Source organism: Phoca vitulina, unplaced genomic scaffold (assembly GCF_004348235.1).
Source record: "Phoca vitulina isolate PV1807 unplaced genomic scaffold, GSC_HSeal_1.0 scaffold67, whole genome shotgun sequence".
NCBI classification, from domain to species: domain Eukaryota; kingdom Metazoa; phylum Chordata; class Mammalia; order Carnivora; family Phocidae; genus Phoca; species Phoca vitulina.
The window spans coordinates 14,044,729-14,062,004 of NW_022589770.1; the positions used below are offsets into that span (position 1 = coordinate 14,044,729).

Below are 17,276 nucleotides of genomic sequence, written 5' to 3' on the forward strand. Positions count from 1 at the left end.
TTAAAAAAATCAATATTGGAATTTTGGGCACAATCTATGTTTTTTAAACAATTTTCATTTCCCGCTTGGAACATTGTGACTTTCAAATAAAGGATAATTCATTCTTAGCTTTACTTAAGACTTTGTGTTTTCATGTATGGGACTCTTAGGCACATATTTTGCTCATAATACCCTTCACAATATGACTGTTGAAGGTAAAGACTATGATAAGTGATATAATAAATTAAGGTTAAGTATATCTGGTGACCTACCAGACCCACCAGACTGTTGGAGTCCAGAAGTGGCTCCTAAAACTCTAAACTTTGTAAAGTCTCAGACTCATCTAGCCATGCGCCAACTTGGATACAATGGCACCCAGATATTTTGGCATAACTGGGGGTCTTATCCAGCACCTTCCTCCCTTTGACTTCTCTTGGGGTTTCTCCACTGGTCTTGGTGTTGGGCTGATGTTTTCCCTTTCATTTTCATTTCTGTAGCTTGGGATTTCTCTTGATGAAACAGTCAATGAAAAAGATCTGGATGACTTGTTGTGGATCTTTGGCTGTGAATCGTCTGCAGTAAGTAAATTGAGAAGATGCATTTCTCATAATGACTGTTTGAGGTGTTGTCAAAGATGACTTTCCCTCTTGTGGCTCCAAGTGTGACACTGGGTGGCCTGCTGTTAAAATTATGCCACTGACCATCCCTGATAGCTGGTTGTCACTGCTGTGGGCCCTAGCTAGGACCTTACAGCCAGGCTATGTGGGAGGATTGTTAATGGTGTTTAATTAAAACTATCACTAACATGGAGAACCGTGACATTGGTGTCTTGGTTATGTCAGTTCTGGGAAAATACTCATTTATTGAACACCTAATATGTGGCAGGTACTATGTTAGGCCCTGAGGATGGTGGTGAATTAGACATGATTCCTGCCCCAACAGAGCTTATAGTCTAATGGGGACTCAGACATGCACAAGATTAAAATCCAGGTGATATCTTATGCTGGGTGTTGTCTGAAGATGCTCTGTGAGCACAGAGGAGGAGCTTCTCACCAAGACTTAGAGAAATTGTCCTAAGCTGAGTTCTGAATGATGAGTAGGAGTTATCCAATCTAAGATGGCACAATTGAAGAACTAGGAGGATGGGGCCAGAGGTGTTCCAGACACTGGGAAAAGCAACAATAAAGGCTTAGAGGAGAAAGATTGCAATGTGAACTTGGGGCAGTTCAGTGTGACTGAGTTGGTTTCTAAAGCAACGAATTAGCAGGGCCATGTGAGAGGAAAGGTTATAGTTCTGTGGAATGAAGATGACAGAGAAGCAGTCAGTAGCTACCTAAACCTGTGGCAAGATGTTAATCACAACACTCTATAGGGCCTGGTGCATAGGAAGCACTCAGTAAATACTGTTGAATGAATCAATGGAAGGAAACGTTTCCCATACAAGTAGAAATAGGTTCCAGAGTGCTGACCGTGTGCTGAACGGTGCCATCCTGGTCGTCTATGTACTCTTTAAGAAGAGGACTTCAGTACCAGATAACAGTTGTAAATCATCAAAGAGATATCACACTGTTCTTTTTTAAGCCTTAATAAATAGGAGTGAATAAGCCATCTTCTCTCTAGAACTCTGCATTAAATTTAACCACAGGTTCCATGCATTTAAGGAATATTTATGGAGCACCCACTGAAGGCTCTAGATGGCTGTACTATCATGAGGAACAAGCCATGCATTTATATATTCTGGATATTAAACCCTTATCAGATATGATATGCAACATTTTTTCCCATTCTGTGGGTTGTCTCAATGCTTGATAGTGTCCTTTGATATGCAAAAGTTTTTAAATTTTAATTGAAGTCCACTTTATTTACTTTTTCTTTTGTTACTCGTGCTTTTGGTGTCATATTTGAGAAACAAAATCCAAATCCAAGATCATGCAGATTTGTGTCTGTTTTCTTCTAAGAGTTTTATACTTTTGGCTTTTAAATTTAGGTCCTTAGTTCACTTTGAGTTAGTTTTTGTATATGGTATAAGGTAAGGGTTTGACTTCATTCTTTTACGTCTGGATATCCACTTTTCTCAGCAATTGTTTGTTGAAGGGATTATCCTTTTGCCCACTGAATGGTCTTGGCACATGTATTTTATTAGAATTGTTCTCACAGATAAAAGCACTGTCAAGTGAGAATACTTACTTGAGTGTTGTCATCATAACTGGTTTTTAAAAATATTTATTTATTCGAGAGAGAGACAGCAATCACATGCATGGAGTTGGGAGTCAGAGGAGAGGGAAAGAGAGAATCTCAAGCAGACTCCCCGCTGAGTGTGGAGCCAGAAGCAGGGCTCAATCCCACGGCCCTGAGATTGTGACCTGAGCCAAAATCAAGAGTTGGATGCTTAACTGACTGAGCCACCCAGGCCCCCCCATCATAACTTTTTTGATAGCCCTTTAAAATAACTTAATGTAACTTGCTTCATTACTCAAGGAACATGCAGGAGAAGTCTTGCCAGGGAGGGGGTGGCAATAAAAATTGTCATTTTTCCTCTTTTCTTCTGGCAAAGGTCAGTAGAACTTAGAAATGGTGCTCCGCCCAATTCATGACTCCTGATACCTGTTACCTCACCATGCCAGATGCCAGGGGGTTGGGCGGTGGTAGTAGATCTCTAGTGCTTTGTCGGGGTACATGCCAGCCAGAAGCCTGGATCTCCACATGTCGTTCCAGGCATGCTTTCCACTGTTTAGTCTGTGGTCTCTCCACACAGGAGCTGGTTGCTGAAAGCATGGGCGAGGAGCGGAGAGGTATTCCGGGGACTGCTTTCAAGAGAACTAGCTCTTTCCTCACACATCAAGTGTTCAACAGGTTTGTGTGGTTGTATGCATTATGTGCTGTGGCTTGGGAGTACAATAGAGAGTGGCTGCTTTTTAAAAAATTTTGTTTTAAAGATTTATTTATTTGAGAGAGAGAGCAAGTGAGAGTGTGCAAGTTGGGGGAGGGGCAGAGGGAGAGAATCTCAAGCAGACTTACTACTAAGCATGGAGCCCAACATGGGGCTTAATCTCATGACGCATCATGAGATCATGACCTGAGCCAAAACCAAGAGTGGGAGGCTCAACCGACTTAGCCATCCAGGTGCCCATAGAGAGTGGCTTCTGGATCCAACTATGATATGGCTTGGGTTATTGTGGTTCAGCCATGGCTCACTAATAAACCAAGGCCATAAGGATTCCATTCCTGATTGGCATACACGTTGGCAGTGTAATCCCTAAGCCCACTTGTCAGGAAGAGAGGTTTGGATGCATGGTTGCTAGGCTGAAGTTCATACCCAGGAACTCAACATAGTCCTCTTCCCAACCTTCCTCTCCTGCCCACAGAAGCTTCTTGTCCTACTGCATCCCCTGAGGTTCGTGGGGGTTCCATGCCTTTCCCTCTGATGCTTTGTTGGCATGTTGCCCATGGCTCAATTTGATCTGTATTTTGAAGGTAGATCTGTGTGTCTTATATTTCAGGAGGATGTATATGGACTCTTATCCCATTATAATGCCCCAAATCATGTGTTTTGTGTTCACAGCTATCACTCAGAAACAAATATTGTGCGATATATGAAGAAATTGGAAAACAAAGACATTTCCCTTGTTCACAGCATGATTCCACTGGTAATTGTTGTCTTTATTCTTACCTCTAACCTCAACCCTGGTCTCACCTCTTTGGGTTGCAGCTACATGCTGCAAGAGGGATGGAGGGGTGGCCATGTGGGGAAATCAGAGGGTCAAGAGGAAATCACTAATGTGATACATTTTGGATATGCTTCTTAAAGGGGTCCTGTACCATGAAGCTCAACAGCTCATCTGAACTCGCAGTAAGTAGGACACTTCTCTTAAGAGGGAACTTAGTAGGAGCAGTGTTCTAGCTTGTACATAATTAGATAACTAGAGAAAGCTACTGGGACTGATTTAATACCTACCTGAATAATTCTTTACCTTGCTATTCTTTTTTTTTTTTTTTAAGATTTTGTTTATTTATTTGAGTGAAATAGAGAGAGAGCTTGAGTGGGCAGGGAAGGGCAGAGGGAAAGGGAGATGCAGGCTTCCCACTGAGCAGGGAGCCTGATGCTGGGCTCAATCCCAGGACCCTGAGATCATGACCTGAACCGAAGGCAGATGCTTAACCAGCTGAGCTACCCAGGCACCCCCATCTTTATGTTGCTGTTCAACAATCTTAGGAGAAACCCCAATTTTATCGCAACTTGATCATTTAAATTTGAGTAAAATTATCTGAAACTAATACTATATGTTAATTAATTGAATTTAAATTAAAATAATTAAATATATAATATTCATGCCTTCCTATCCCCTATTTATTTATTTATAGATTCATGCCTTCCTATCCCCTATTTATTTGTTTTAGTATAGATTTTATTTTTAAGTAATCTTAAAAATCTTGAACTCACAACCCTGAGACCAAGAGTCACATGTCTACTGACTAAGCCAGCCACATGCCGCTCCTATTCCCCCCTTTAAACCTGCAATGCTTTTATCAACTTGTAGCTGTTAAGCTCAGTAGAATTCAGAACCTTAAGCCTTCTTTCTAGAAATCCATTCACAGTGCAAGAAGGGTAGAGACTGGAGGTTTTCATTTATTTCTTGTGTCAACAGAAGAGTTGTGTAACCTGCTCTTGTGGTTGGTAAGTATCTCTCCTAGGCTAGGATCCATTTTAGCAAAACTATCTTCTTCCTTTTTTTCCATAGGGTTATTCTGATATGACAAATCACATCAGACAAAGGAAATCACTTTATATTGTGATTGGAAGCATTTTCCCCATTTGCTTTTGTTTTTGTCTTGTTCTGAGAATAAATACATGTGCTGTATGAGTCCAAGTAAACCATACGTGAAACAACTCACTGGGTTTCATGGATATAAATCTATTTTGGGGACTTTTTGTTCCTGAAAAGATAGAAAAAGTTTATATTTTTGTGTAAATTCCCTTTCTAGGCCTTTCTGACCCACTTATAAAATGAAGGCAGTAATAGTACTTACCTGGTAAGATTGTGGTGAGATTTAATGAATTAATGTATTTAAAGTGCTTAAAACAGTGCCTGGCACATAGTAAATACTCTTTGTGCTAGCTAGTGCTATACTCATCATCATCATCATTATTAAAGTTTACTATTGTTATTACTATTACAATTGTACATATGCATGTGTTTTCTCCCCTGTTGCTCTTCAGCCTATCACATGGAAAGAATTTGCAAACATCCACCCATTTGTGCCTCTGGACCAAGCTCAAGGGTATCAGCAACTTTTCCGAGAGCTTGAGAAAGACTTATGTGAACTCACGGGCTATGACCGAATCTCCTTCCAGCCTAACAGGTAAGAGATTTCTTCTCCTGTCTTTTAGCTATCTCTTGTGGTATAATACCCACCCCCAAAATTTTGAGGCTTGAAATGACAATTTCGTATCATTCTGAGAGTTGAGTAGACAGTTCAACTCCGCTGGAGTGGATGGCTAGAATATCCAATAAGTAGCCACATTCACATAGATGGCAAGTTAATGATGGGCTGTTGGCTGGGAGCTCAGTTGAGGATGTTGACCTGGGCCTTGGTTCTTATTCATGTAGCCCTCTCCATGTGGTTGCTTGAGCTTCATTCGTCCTGGAATGATGTCTAGGTTTAAAGTGGAGTGTTCCATGATGGAAGAATGTGGAAGCTACAAAACCCCTTAAGGCTCAGCCTCTGAAGTTTCACAGCATGACTTCCAGAGCATTCTAGCTGTTAAAGCAAGTGACAGGGCCAGCCCAGTTTGAATGCAGGAGGGGACAACACATGGGTGTGAATGTCCAGAGTTGTGTTTCATTGTGGGTCATCTTTGGAAACTAGTTACTATATCCATCAATGACATAGCATTAGAATTAGAATCAAGTACACATGTTAACTCCTAACAAGCAGCAACATCTCAATCCTGTAGGGTCAGGAGAACCTAGATCCTGGTTTGTGCTGTCACTAACTTTGAAATTTCCCTGCTCCTCTTCTGGCCTCTGTTTCTTTATCTGTAAAGTAAAAACTCTGAAGAACGGTTGACTTTAAAAAAAAAATTTTTTTTTAATTTATTTTTTGACAGAGAAAGGGAACATAAGCAGGGGGAGTGGGAGAGGGAGAAGCAGGCTTCCCTAAGAGCATGGAGCCCGATGTGGGGCTCGATCCCAGGACCCTGGGATCATGACCTGAGCTGAAGGCAGACGTGCAACCGACTGAGCCACCCAGGCGCCCCAAACAGTGACTTTTTTTAAAAGCAGAGGGCTCTAGCAACATTTCTTGGGTACTTGTTAAAAATACAAATGTCTGTGTCCCACTCTAGGCCTACTGATCATAATCTCCAGGGTTTAGGACTAAGAAACCATATTTTTAAGAAGCAAACAAATGATTCTGATATACAGCCAATTTGGAATCCACTGGGTTTGTGATCTGTCTTCATGGGAATAGAGAGATAGGTGGATAGACAAACACTTTCATCAGCATGAATTCACATTTAACTATCTTCAGAAGAGTTGCGTTTCTGCCGAGGGATTCTCCACAAGAAGTGTAATTCTCCACCAGCAGCCTCAGCATTGACATCACCCAGGAGCTTGTTAGAAATGTAGACTTCAAGATACAAAAATCAAATGATTTTTTTAAAAGATTTATTTATTTGAGGGTGGGGAGTGGCAGAGGGAGAATCTTCAAGCAGACTCCCCGCCAAGCGAGAAGCCCGACTGGGGGCTCGATCTCACAACCTTGAGATCATGACCTAAGCCAAAATCAAGAGTTGGAGGCTTAAGCAACTGTACCACTGAGGCGCCCCAAAAATCAAATGATTTTAAAACTGGGACATTTATCATCTCACTCTCTGAAACAGAAAGTAATCAGATCTTAGCTACAATCAAGCCCTACCTCCTGTTTGGTAACATAAGCTATACAGCAAAGTCATGCACTTTGTGAAAACAGTATATCCTATAAAATACAAACCCTTTAAGATGGGGGCATATGGCAAATGAAAGGACACAGAGCTCTTTTAATAGTAGCCTCTCAAATGCTGATTTTATAAATAGGAAGGAATGACATTCATGAAAGTCTGGCTTCATACCTTCATTAAAACATCATCATCAAGCCCCTCCCCCTTTTTAAAGGAAGAGAGGAACCTTAGTGAATTATTAATCTGAGGCAATAAACCTTAATTAAATGTTGAAGATGAAGAAACTTCGCCCTCTAGTGATGGACTATGATTACATCGTCTGTGTCATATAGGAGAGTAATTGTTAAGGACTATTTTAACTCTTAAGTCATTAGCTTTTGCAGCTCATTGAGGGCCCAGCCAGGGTCCTGAAAGACTGACCTAAGGATGAGGAAGCTTGCCTTCCCTTAAAGCAATGGTTCCCAACCCTGGCTGGAAATTGGAGTCATGTGGTGGGTTTATAAAAAGGTTCTGGTGTCCATATCACAATCCCAGATTGAATTATAATCTTGATAGGGAAAGACTGGGGTGAGGGAAGGGACACAGGCTTGAGTATGTCGTTAAAGCTTCCCAGGTGATTCCAATTTGAAGGCGAGGGTAAGAACCACTGTCGTAGAAGTTTCTCTGTTGTTTTTCTTATTACAGATAATGCTCTTTCTCTGTCCTGCTCTCCTCACTCATGTGATTGGCAGTGAGATTCAGTACTCCATCTCAGTTTTGTAGGAGGGAAGGAGATGGTTATTAGGATGTCGTTTCTGTCAGTGATGCCTTCTCCACCTTCACAGATTCCCAGATATAACACTCATTGCCAAGAACCGATTTGAAAGTGACAGGAGCTGCGCCCAAAGTTGAGGCTTATTGAGGGATATTTCTGGTTCTTAGCAGAGGCTGCTGTGACAGATGAGGAAATGCCCTACTCTTTTGTTGGGAAGATAGACGATGCTTCCAGAGATTATTAAAGTTTGGGGAAAGGAGGAAGGGATGTAATAATGCAATATATGTTAAGAAAGAAAAAAAGAAGAAGAATGTACCAGGAGGGGAAGAATGAAGGGGGGGAAATCGGAGGGGGAGAAGAACCATGAGAGACGATGGACTCTGAAAAACAAACTGAGGGTTCTAGAGGGGAGGGGGGTGGGAGGATGGGTTAGCCTGGTGATGGGTATTGAGGAGGGCACGTTCTGCATGGAGCACTGGGTGTTATGCACAAACAATGAATCATGGAACACTATATCTAAAACTACTGATGTAATATATGGGGATTAACATAACAATAAAAAAATTTAAAAAAAAAGAGGAAGGGATGCACCATATATTCTCTGTGTAAGGATTTTGTTTTTATCTTGTTAAAACCCTCTTGGTTTATTTGTGCTAATCTCTCCACACGTGAATTATATATCCAGGTCTCATAATCTATATTCTAAGTATTATAATTAGTTACCACAGGACTAACTGTTTATTGGTTAGTTCATCATGATTTACTGCTGGCTAGTGACCACTCCAATCCAAGGTATTGTTGTAGGCTTCATATTTATTGTAAGAAGAAATACAAGTTTTCTTGAATATTCTGTACAGAGGGAGAATTTACTGTATCATCTCAGCCACTGAAATTTAGAATTACTTCTAAAATATGGGGTGCAGTCGCAATTATCATCAAGGTACTATTTCCTGGTGTTTTCATTTATACCTAATTGGAGTTGGTCAGTATGTCTATAGAGTTCTAGAGGCTAGTCACCAAAAAGTTTTGCATCTAAAATTTCTTTTCCTTTTTTGTTATATGATATTTAAAAGATAAATATGGCAAAATTTTTAGGAAGTAGCATTAGTAATATTTTGCAACTCTAAAATTTTTTATTGTGGTAAAATACACATAACATGAAAATTTACCATTTTAACCATTTTTAAGAGTATAGTTCAATAGCATGAATTCACATTGTTTTGTAAGCTTCAGCACCATCCATCTCCAGAACTTTTTTATCTTCCCAGATCAAAGCTCTGTATCAATTAAACAACAACTCCTCATTTCTCTCTTACCCCAGTCTCTGGCAACCGTGATTTTATTTTCTGCTGCTACTAAATCAACTACTAGTTATGTCACGTACGTGGAACTATATAATATTTGTCTTTTTGTATCTAGTGTATTTCACTTAGCATAATGTCTTTATCCATGTTGTAGCATGTGTCAACATTTCCTTTTTAAGGCTGAATAATGTTCCCTTGTATATGTGTGGACCACATTTTGCTTATCTCTGCCCATTGATGGACACTTGGGTTGTTTCCACCTTTTAGCTGTTGTGAATAATGTTGCTATGAACATTGGTATACAAATACCTGAGTCCCTGGTTTTAATTCTTTTGGGTATATACTCAGATGTGACATTGCTGGATGTATGGTAACTCTGTTTAATTTTTTGAGGAATGGCCATACTGATTTATGTATCAATGCAGAGGTATAGGTGGGAAAAGGTATCTGAAAAGAAGGACAGTTATCTTAAGGTGGTAGAACTTCAATACTTTTTGTCTTTAGGCCTTTTTAATTTTTAATTTTAATTTTTCCCCTTCCCTGTCCTTAACGCTTTTTTAGATTACTAAAAACTTTAACCATGATACATGTTAGTATGTAATATAAAAAGAAGTTAATTTTATTGTGGGGAACATGCATATTATGAAACAAACACAATGTAAGGATGCTTGCAGATTCATCTCTACGGTGGGTCTCCTGATTTCAGAGGATTTCTGCATCCCCTAATGGCATGATGAAGCTGGCTTCGACACTTGCCTGGGTTTGGAGGCAAACCATGTACTACCTCAGTCTTAGCAGTGACACAGTACTCAAACATAAAGTGAGAACGTCTTGTACCGTGGGCAAAGAAACCAAGCTCTGCAGAATAGAATATTTAACACCAAGTGCACTCATAACACAACTCTCTGGTTCTAAGATGCCTGTGTAGGAGAACAGTTTTCAGGCATGAACCTGAGTGTTCTGCATGTGGCCCTGATGGCTCCACCTCATCTTTGCTGCTGGGCCCTTCCATACTATCATCTGGTCCAGCGGAGATCTACATGATGCTCACAGAAGGCTATTGGTCTTTCTCTAATAGTTCCTACCTAGATATACACTGCCACAGGACCTTTCTCTTCAGTGGATTCTTTTTCTGAAAGGGAATTCAGCAGCTCAAAGGAAAGGTTAGCATCCAGAATATGTGAGACCTCCAAACGGCTTCTCAGTCATGATGTAGGTTTCTCTCCCACACAGCAAGAAAGCAAATGCTGTGTTACTGATCTGATTGAGGTTTAATTGAGGAATGACTGATAATTAAGGTTGATAAAGGATTTTATTATGATCAATTGTGGCATGAAATCTTTCATTCATGTAGCTGAACTTTTACTTGGTCTATTTCCTGGGACCGTTAGATTCCAAAAAGGTGTCTAAAAGACTTGAAACAAAAATGTCAAGAAACTTGTCCCCATTTCTCATATTTATTTGCTGCATCTACAAACCTGGAGAGCATTTCCAGTTTGCTGAAGAAAATACCCAAATATTTCATTACCTTTCCATTTTCTACTATGCCTAGCATGGCTTGCTTTGACTTGTTCCCCCATAATAGTGTGACACTCTTAAAATCATTCAACAGCTCATAAATACACTCCAGGAATTGCTGGGTTAGAATTATGATGTAATGTTTAAGGGAGACAGAAACAGTAATTAACACCTTCCACAGATATTTAAAGTGAAAGACAAGCCGGGATTATTATTAGCTCCCTTGGCTTATAAGAGTAAGGAAGTTGTTTTCATCTTTAAAAAACAGCAAACTACGATCATGAATGTAGATAGAGCTGTCAGTTGCTTTTCCAGAATCTCCACCTGGAAGGCTCTTAAACAAAGGTGTAAACAGGGCATAATCTATGGATCTCAAACTTTATTGTACTGCAGAATCACCGGGGGGCTTGTTAAATTGCTAAGCTTCACTACCGGAGTTTCTGATTCAGTAAGGCTGGGTTGGGGCCTGAGTATTTGCATTTCTAACAAATTTCAGGATGATGTTAATATGCTGGTTTGGCCACTATACTGTGAAAAACACTGGGGTTGCAGGCATTCACAGTCCTGGCTGCTTATTAGAATTAGTTGGGGAGCCTCTGAAGAATACTGATGCTCTCCCTACCCCACAAACTAGTTGCATCAGAATCTCCTGAGGGGGGAGGTTGGAGTTCAGGAATCACGGTTTTTAATACCCTCCCCAGGTGATTCTAATGTGCATCACTGGGTTGCAGAGTGTGTTGCCCTAAACAAATACCAAAGAGGAAAGTTTAGTTAGATGACTAGTATCTTCCAGTGGACTGAACTTTGAAAGTGCCCTTTGAAGACTAAGTCACGACCATCATGTGCCTATCAGGAGATGCAGAAAGGAGAATCAAACACCTGATAGTTGCTACCTCCCACTCCACCTTTTTTTTTTTTTTTTTAAGATTTTATTTATTTATTTGAGAGAGAGAGTGAGAGAGAGCGAGCACAAGAGGGGGGAGAGGGAGAAGCAGACTCCCTGCTGAGCAGGTAGCCCGATGCGGGACTGGATCCCGGGACTCCAGGATCATGACCTGAGCCGAAGGCAGTCGCTTAACCAACTGAGCCACCCAGGCGCCCTCCCACTCCACCTTTCTTGAGCTCATGATTGATGGCACTGATTAGCTCTAACATGACTCCTATCATTGGTAACCTCTGATAATGCTTTCCTATGGAGCCTGATGCAGCTCCACAATCCACCTCTCAGAGAACGCTGGGACGCCAGACAGTAGAGACCCTCCTCTGGTTAGAGACTGATTTCCCAAAGAAGCACTCAGAATGCCAGGAAGAAGAGAAAGAAGGGTGAAGGATGAAGAGAGCCATCTTTGGGGACATTGAATGCAGTGAAGAGAAGACCTCCCCTTCCCCAATTTTCTTAACTCTCAAAAGTATGTTTTGATTTTTGCAGTTTGTAAGGCTTGGAGCAGTGGATCTCACACTTGGTCACACCCACAAGTTTTTTTTTTTTTTTAAGATTTTATTTGTCAGAGGGAGAAAAGAGCACAAGCAGGGGGAGCGGCAGGTAGAGGGAGAAGCAGGCTTCCCACTGAGCAAGGAGCCCGATACCAGGCTCGATCCCAGGACCCTGGGATCATGACCTGAGCCGAAGGCAGATGCTTAACCGACTGAGCCACCCAGGCGTTCCCCCACAGGATTTTCTGATTCAGTACTTGAGAACTTGTATTTCTATCAGGTTTCCAGGTGATGCTAATGCTTTGTTTGGGAACTTCAGTTTGAGAACTGCTGCTTTAAGGTACACTTCAGATATCAGAATGGTTAGAACTGGATCTATTCAGATATTTTTGACCAGAAATTGAAGGTTAAGTATAGAATTCAGTTTATGTCAAATTAGATACAGATTGGTAAGAACATTCCAGAATATGTTGAGAGGTTTTTATTATATGCTCATTGGAAGAAGATCCAGGCAGTTTTTGGGTACTTGAGGTAAGCAACAGCATTAGACTGATTAAAATCCTATTGCTTCCAAGGTGTGTGTATTGGGAAAATGTCAGTTAATCCTGTTTATTCCATTCATAAGATAGGAATCAGTGCCTTTTTTTTTTTTTTACCTTATTTCCCTGGGAGTGTCTTACTACGTTGCCATGGATTAAAGTGGGTCATTTTGACACAGTAGCTGTTTGACCATCTTACTGGGATCGGTTTTACCATGTCAGTTTCTTAGCTAATTTCACTTGGATCACTTGGTCACTTCCTGAGCACTTGATGGTGGTATTTTTAAAATAAAGAAGTTCTTGGATCAGGGGAGTTTGACATCAAAGTGCCCAACATCAAAACATAGATAGCAAGAAATCATTAATCGGTTTCCTTCTGGAGAGTGAGACTGGGAAGAATAGGAGGGGGTTGCTTGTTTTACTGATATAAATTCTTAAATCACATGAATGCATTACTTTATAATATATAATATAATATAATATAATAATATAATATAAACTTAAATCCACCTATGAATTAGGTGGCAAGACCCAAGGGAGGCTGGCAGCAGAGAATAAATCACGGTTACTCCAGGGGAAGAGTCACCACTACCACTGGAAAATCTGTGACTGTCCCATTCCTTGGGTCACTCTCTCCAGGTTGATGAAGTCCCAGGCTACTGGAGTATCCTATGGACTGGGAGTGGGTCACGTGTCCAACACTTTGTTAATGAGTAGTGATTGGGAATGTCTGGTCCCTTCCCGCTTCTATAGGGGGTTTAGGACCCTGCCTTTTCCCCAGACTCACACAAAATGGGAAATTTCCCTAACTAGTAAGGAGACTAAAAGGCTGTGCGTTCCCACATAAACATGAAAACAGCAACAATGAATACCCAGCAAATCTCCAGCATCCTAATGGAAGACTTCCTTAGTATTAAGATTTATTTATTTGTCAGACAGGGGGGGAGGGTAGTGCACAAGCAGGGGGAGTGGCAGTCAGAGGGAGCGGGAGAAGCAGGCTTCTCGTGGGGCAGGGAACCCCATGTGGGACTTGATCTCAGGACCCTGGGATCATGACCTGAGCCAAAGGCAGGTGCTTAACCGACTGAGCCACCCAGGCGACCCTTCCTTAGTATTTCTAAGCACATTCATGCGTTGGATCATCACAGCACCATTTTCTACTTGGGCTGTCTTTGATGTCTTTACTGTTTATTTGATACGTAGTTTGCAGATATTTTCTCCCACTCTGTAGCTTGTCTTTTTGTCCTTTTAGTGGGTCTTTCGTAGAGCAAAAGTAATTATGGTGAAGTGTAATTTATCAATTTTCCTTTTATGAATTGTGCTTTTGGTTTCAAGTCTGAGAACTCTTTGCTTAGTCCTAGATTCTAAAGACTTTTTTCTGTTTATTCCTAAAAGTTTTCTAGCTCTGTATTTTACATTTAAATCCATAATCCATTTTGAGATAATTTTTGTATAAAGGTAAAAGCCTTGGGTCGACCTATGCGTGTCTGACTGCTCCAGCACTATTTGTTGAAAAGGCTGTTGTTCCTCCACCACTTTGCTTTTGCAACTTTGTAAAGAATCAGTTTGGCTTATTTACGTGAATTGATTTCTGGTTTCTATAGTCTAACCCATTGATCTACATGTCTGTCCATCCCCCAGTAACACAAATCTTGATTCCTGTAGGTATATAATAAGTCTTGGCATCAGATAGACTGATTCCTCCCACTTTCTTCTTTTTCAAAGTGTAGCTATTCTAGTTACTTTGCCTTGCATATAAATTTTCAAATAAACTTGTTTATATCTACAGAAATCTTGGTTTTATTGGATAATGATATATATATTTTAGCTTCCATATGTTGCAATGTATACAATGGGCTAGATGCTAGTTGTTAGATAGTATATAGATGGTTAAAGGGAAACAATACACTTCATATTTAAATGTACAATTTATTCATAAAAGAATGATTTCTCATGAAGAATGTCTTTTTAAATGTAATAATTAAAAAAATACCAAAAGAAACTTCTCAGGAAATGCAACTATTATTAAAAATAAAATAGGCCGCAGGTGCCCGGGTGGCACAGATGGTCAAGCCTCCAACTTTTGGTTTTGGCTCAGGTCATGAACTCAGGGTCATGAGATTGAGCCCTGTGTCGGGCTCTGTGCTCAGTGGGAAGTCGGCTTGAGATTCTCTCCCTCTTCCCCTCTCCCACTTTCTCTCTCTCTTGCAAATAAATCTTTATTTTTTCTTTTTTTAAAGTTTCATTTATTTATTTGAGAGAGAGAGAGAAACAGAGCACAAGCAGAGGGAACTGAAGGCAGAGGGAAAAAGCAGGCTCCCCGCTGGGCAAGTAGCCTGATATGGGGCTCTGGATCATGACCTGAGCTGAAGGCAGATGCTTAACTGACCGAGCCACCCGGGTGTCCCAATAAATAAATCTTTAAAAAGAAATAGAATAGGCCCACTGACTTATAAACAGCATAAAAGAGAACTTCTCTTAAGTCACACACTAAATGTAGCCATCAGTGTGCAAAATATAATAATGGGGTTAAAAATATAAAATTATTTCCATAAGAATATCTAGAGGAAAATTAAAACAAGAATAGATCTGGTAAATCTAGATACTTGATAATTTAAAAAAAAAATGTATAAATCTTAAATTACTGGCACCAAAATTTTAAAATGGTAGGATCCATAACATGATCATTTTCTTGAGGGCACATTTTTTTTTTAATTTTTTTATTGTTATGTTAATCCCCATACATTACATCATTAGTTTTAGATATAGTGTTCCATGATTCATTGTTTGTGCATAACACCCAGTGCTCCATGCAGAACGTGCCCTCCTCAATACCCATCACCAGGCTAACCCATCCTCCCACCCCCCTCCCCTCTAGAACCCTCAGTTTGTTTTTCAGAGTCCATCGTCTCTCATGGTTCTTCTCCCCCTCCGATTTCCCCCCCTTCATTCTTCCCCTGCTGCTACATTCTTCTTCTTCTTTTTTTCTTTCTTAACATATATTGCATTATTTGTTTCAGAGGTACAGATCTGAGATTCCACAGTCTTGCACAATTCACAGCGCTTACCAGAACACATACCCTCCCCAGTGTCCATCACCCAGTCACCCCATCCCTCCCACCCCACCCCCCACTCCAGCAACCCTCAGTTTGTTTCCTGAGATTAAGAATTCTTGAGGGCACATTTTTAGCTGCTTTTGATTTGTATAAATACAGTATCCTAGTAGAGAACACAAATACTGTTTTCTTAGTACAATTGCAGTATAATTCAGCAGGACTTTTGGTGACCTCTGGGGGTCACCTTAAATCGTGAATTATAACATTCTGCAGTCTTGTAAAATGTGTTCTATATATAAGTATAAAAACCATGAAGAAATATTTCTTTTAAAAAGAGCAGCTATGATAATCTGTCTCTAAATATTCCAAAGCAGCCAACTTCTGAGGAATTTCTTTGGTGTCTGTGAAGTCAGTCACCATATTCTTTCAGCAGATTGAAGAGTTTTTTTCATGACTGGTCAAAGATTACTTCTGTGATCAGTGATAAATGTACACAGTAACTGACCAAAATGCCTTCTTTACAGGATGCAATTCATTCATAATCTTAATCCATCTTTAGTTTTATGCTTAGGAAGTGCTTTCCACCTGTGACCACTGGCCATGCATGTTCTTTACAGTCCTCTCTAAGTCGTCTTCATCACAGACAGATCATCTGCTATCGTATTTGTAACATACAGCAGAAGTCTCTAACTGTCCCTTGGGATTGATCTTGTGTAATGGTACAATAAAAATTTGTTCCAAAGATGTAAAAATGTAACCCTTCCAGGTAGAACTAAGCTGTAGTATTTCTAAATCCCAACCTTTTTGCCCAGGGTTCTTAGCAGAGGTAAAGCTAAAGTGATAAACATCTTTGACGTTTATTGTGTCCTTAAACTCTTGTTTTGTCTTGGCAAAAGAGCTGAACTATCACCCTGGCCCTGTTATGTCATCTTCAAATAAATTCACATTGAGTAGCTGCCTGAAATTGTACTTAGGATGCTACACTGATACTAATAGAGTCTACGTTAAGTCATTACAAAACTGTGGAACCCCATCAACTCCATCTTATCTTCACCTTGTGGCACATTGCTCTTGTTCTAGCTTCTTCTAGTCCATAGAGTGAGTCTGGGTTCTGGAGGAAGTCATCGCTGGAGTTCACTCATTCTGTGTTAAGCAGTATAATATGTAGCAGTTCTTTCAGCAGCCTGAATAAATGCCAAGACTGGAGGATTTTGTTTTTCTAAGACAGTTGAAGCGTATGCTCACTTAGCACTTCTGTGGGGCTGAGGCTCCCCGCCCACTGGTGTCCTTCTTTCTGTGGCCAGCTCTGCAGGTCCAGGCCACCAACGACTTCAATTTAAATAGATGTCAGAAAACCACTATCCTTGCTGCTACTCCACGTGAGTAGTTAGTTCTCTGATAGACTCTCAATCGGGGTTATGGAGCCAAGCAGTTATTTTTCATAATAATTTTCCACCAACAGGTGGCGCTCATAATTCCCTTTATTTTAATAGAACCCCAGTAATAAGGCTTATGTGGCCTTTAGAACATACCTTTTGCACTTTTCGAGGTGCCGCATCCAGCATTTTTTATCAAATCTTTAGCATATTTCCTTTCTCTTGGATTACGGGCTCATAGTTCCAGATTCTTTCATTCCTGGTCTGAGCACTTTGTTTGGCTTTCCAACAAAACAAGATGAGCAGAAGTTGTGAGAAAAACACCGGGCCATTAGTTGAGGCTCCTTTCCATGGAGGAAAGGATGACAATGTTGAC

General features: G+C 40.4%; 1 protein-coding gene across 1 annotated transcript in view; it reads left to right on the forward strand.

Moving 5' to 3' along the window:
- The window catches only part of GLDC (glycine decarboxylase), a 94,880-nt gene that overhangs the window by 44,554 nt on the left and 33,050 nt on the right, over positions 1-17,276 (forward strand). The window contains exons 11-15 of the mRNA XM_032392352.1: positions 477-557; positions 2,735-2,832; positions 3,542-3,626; positions 3,788-3,829; positions 5,198-5,340. Of these exons, the coding sequence (XP_032248243.1) occupies positions 477-557; positions 2,735-2,832; positions 3,542-3,626; positions 3,788-3,829; positions 5,198-5,340 (449 nt within the window). The remainder of the gene's footprint in view (positions 1-476; positions 558-2,734; positions 2,833-3,541; positions 3,627-3,787; positions 3,830-5,197; positions 5,341-17,276) is intronic.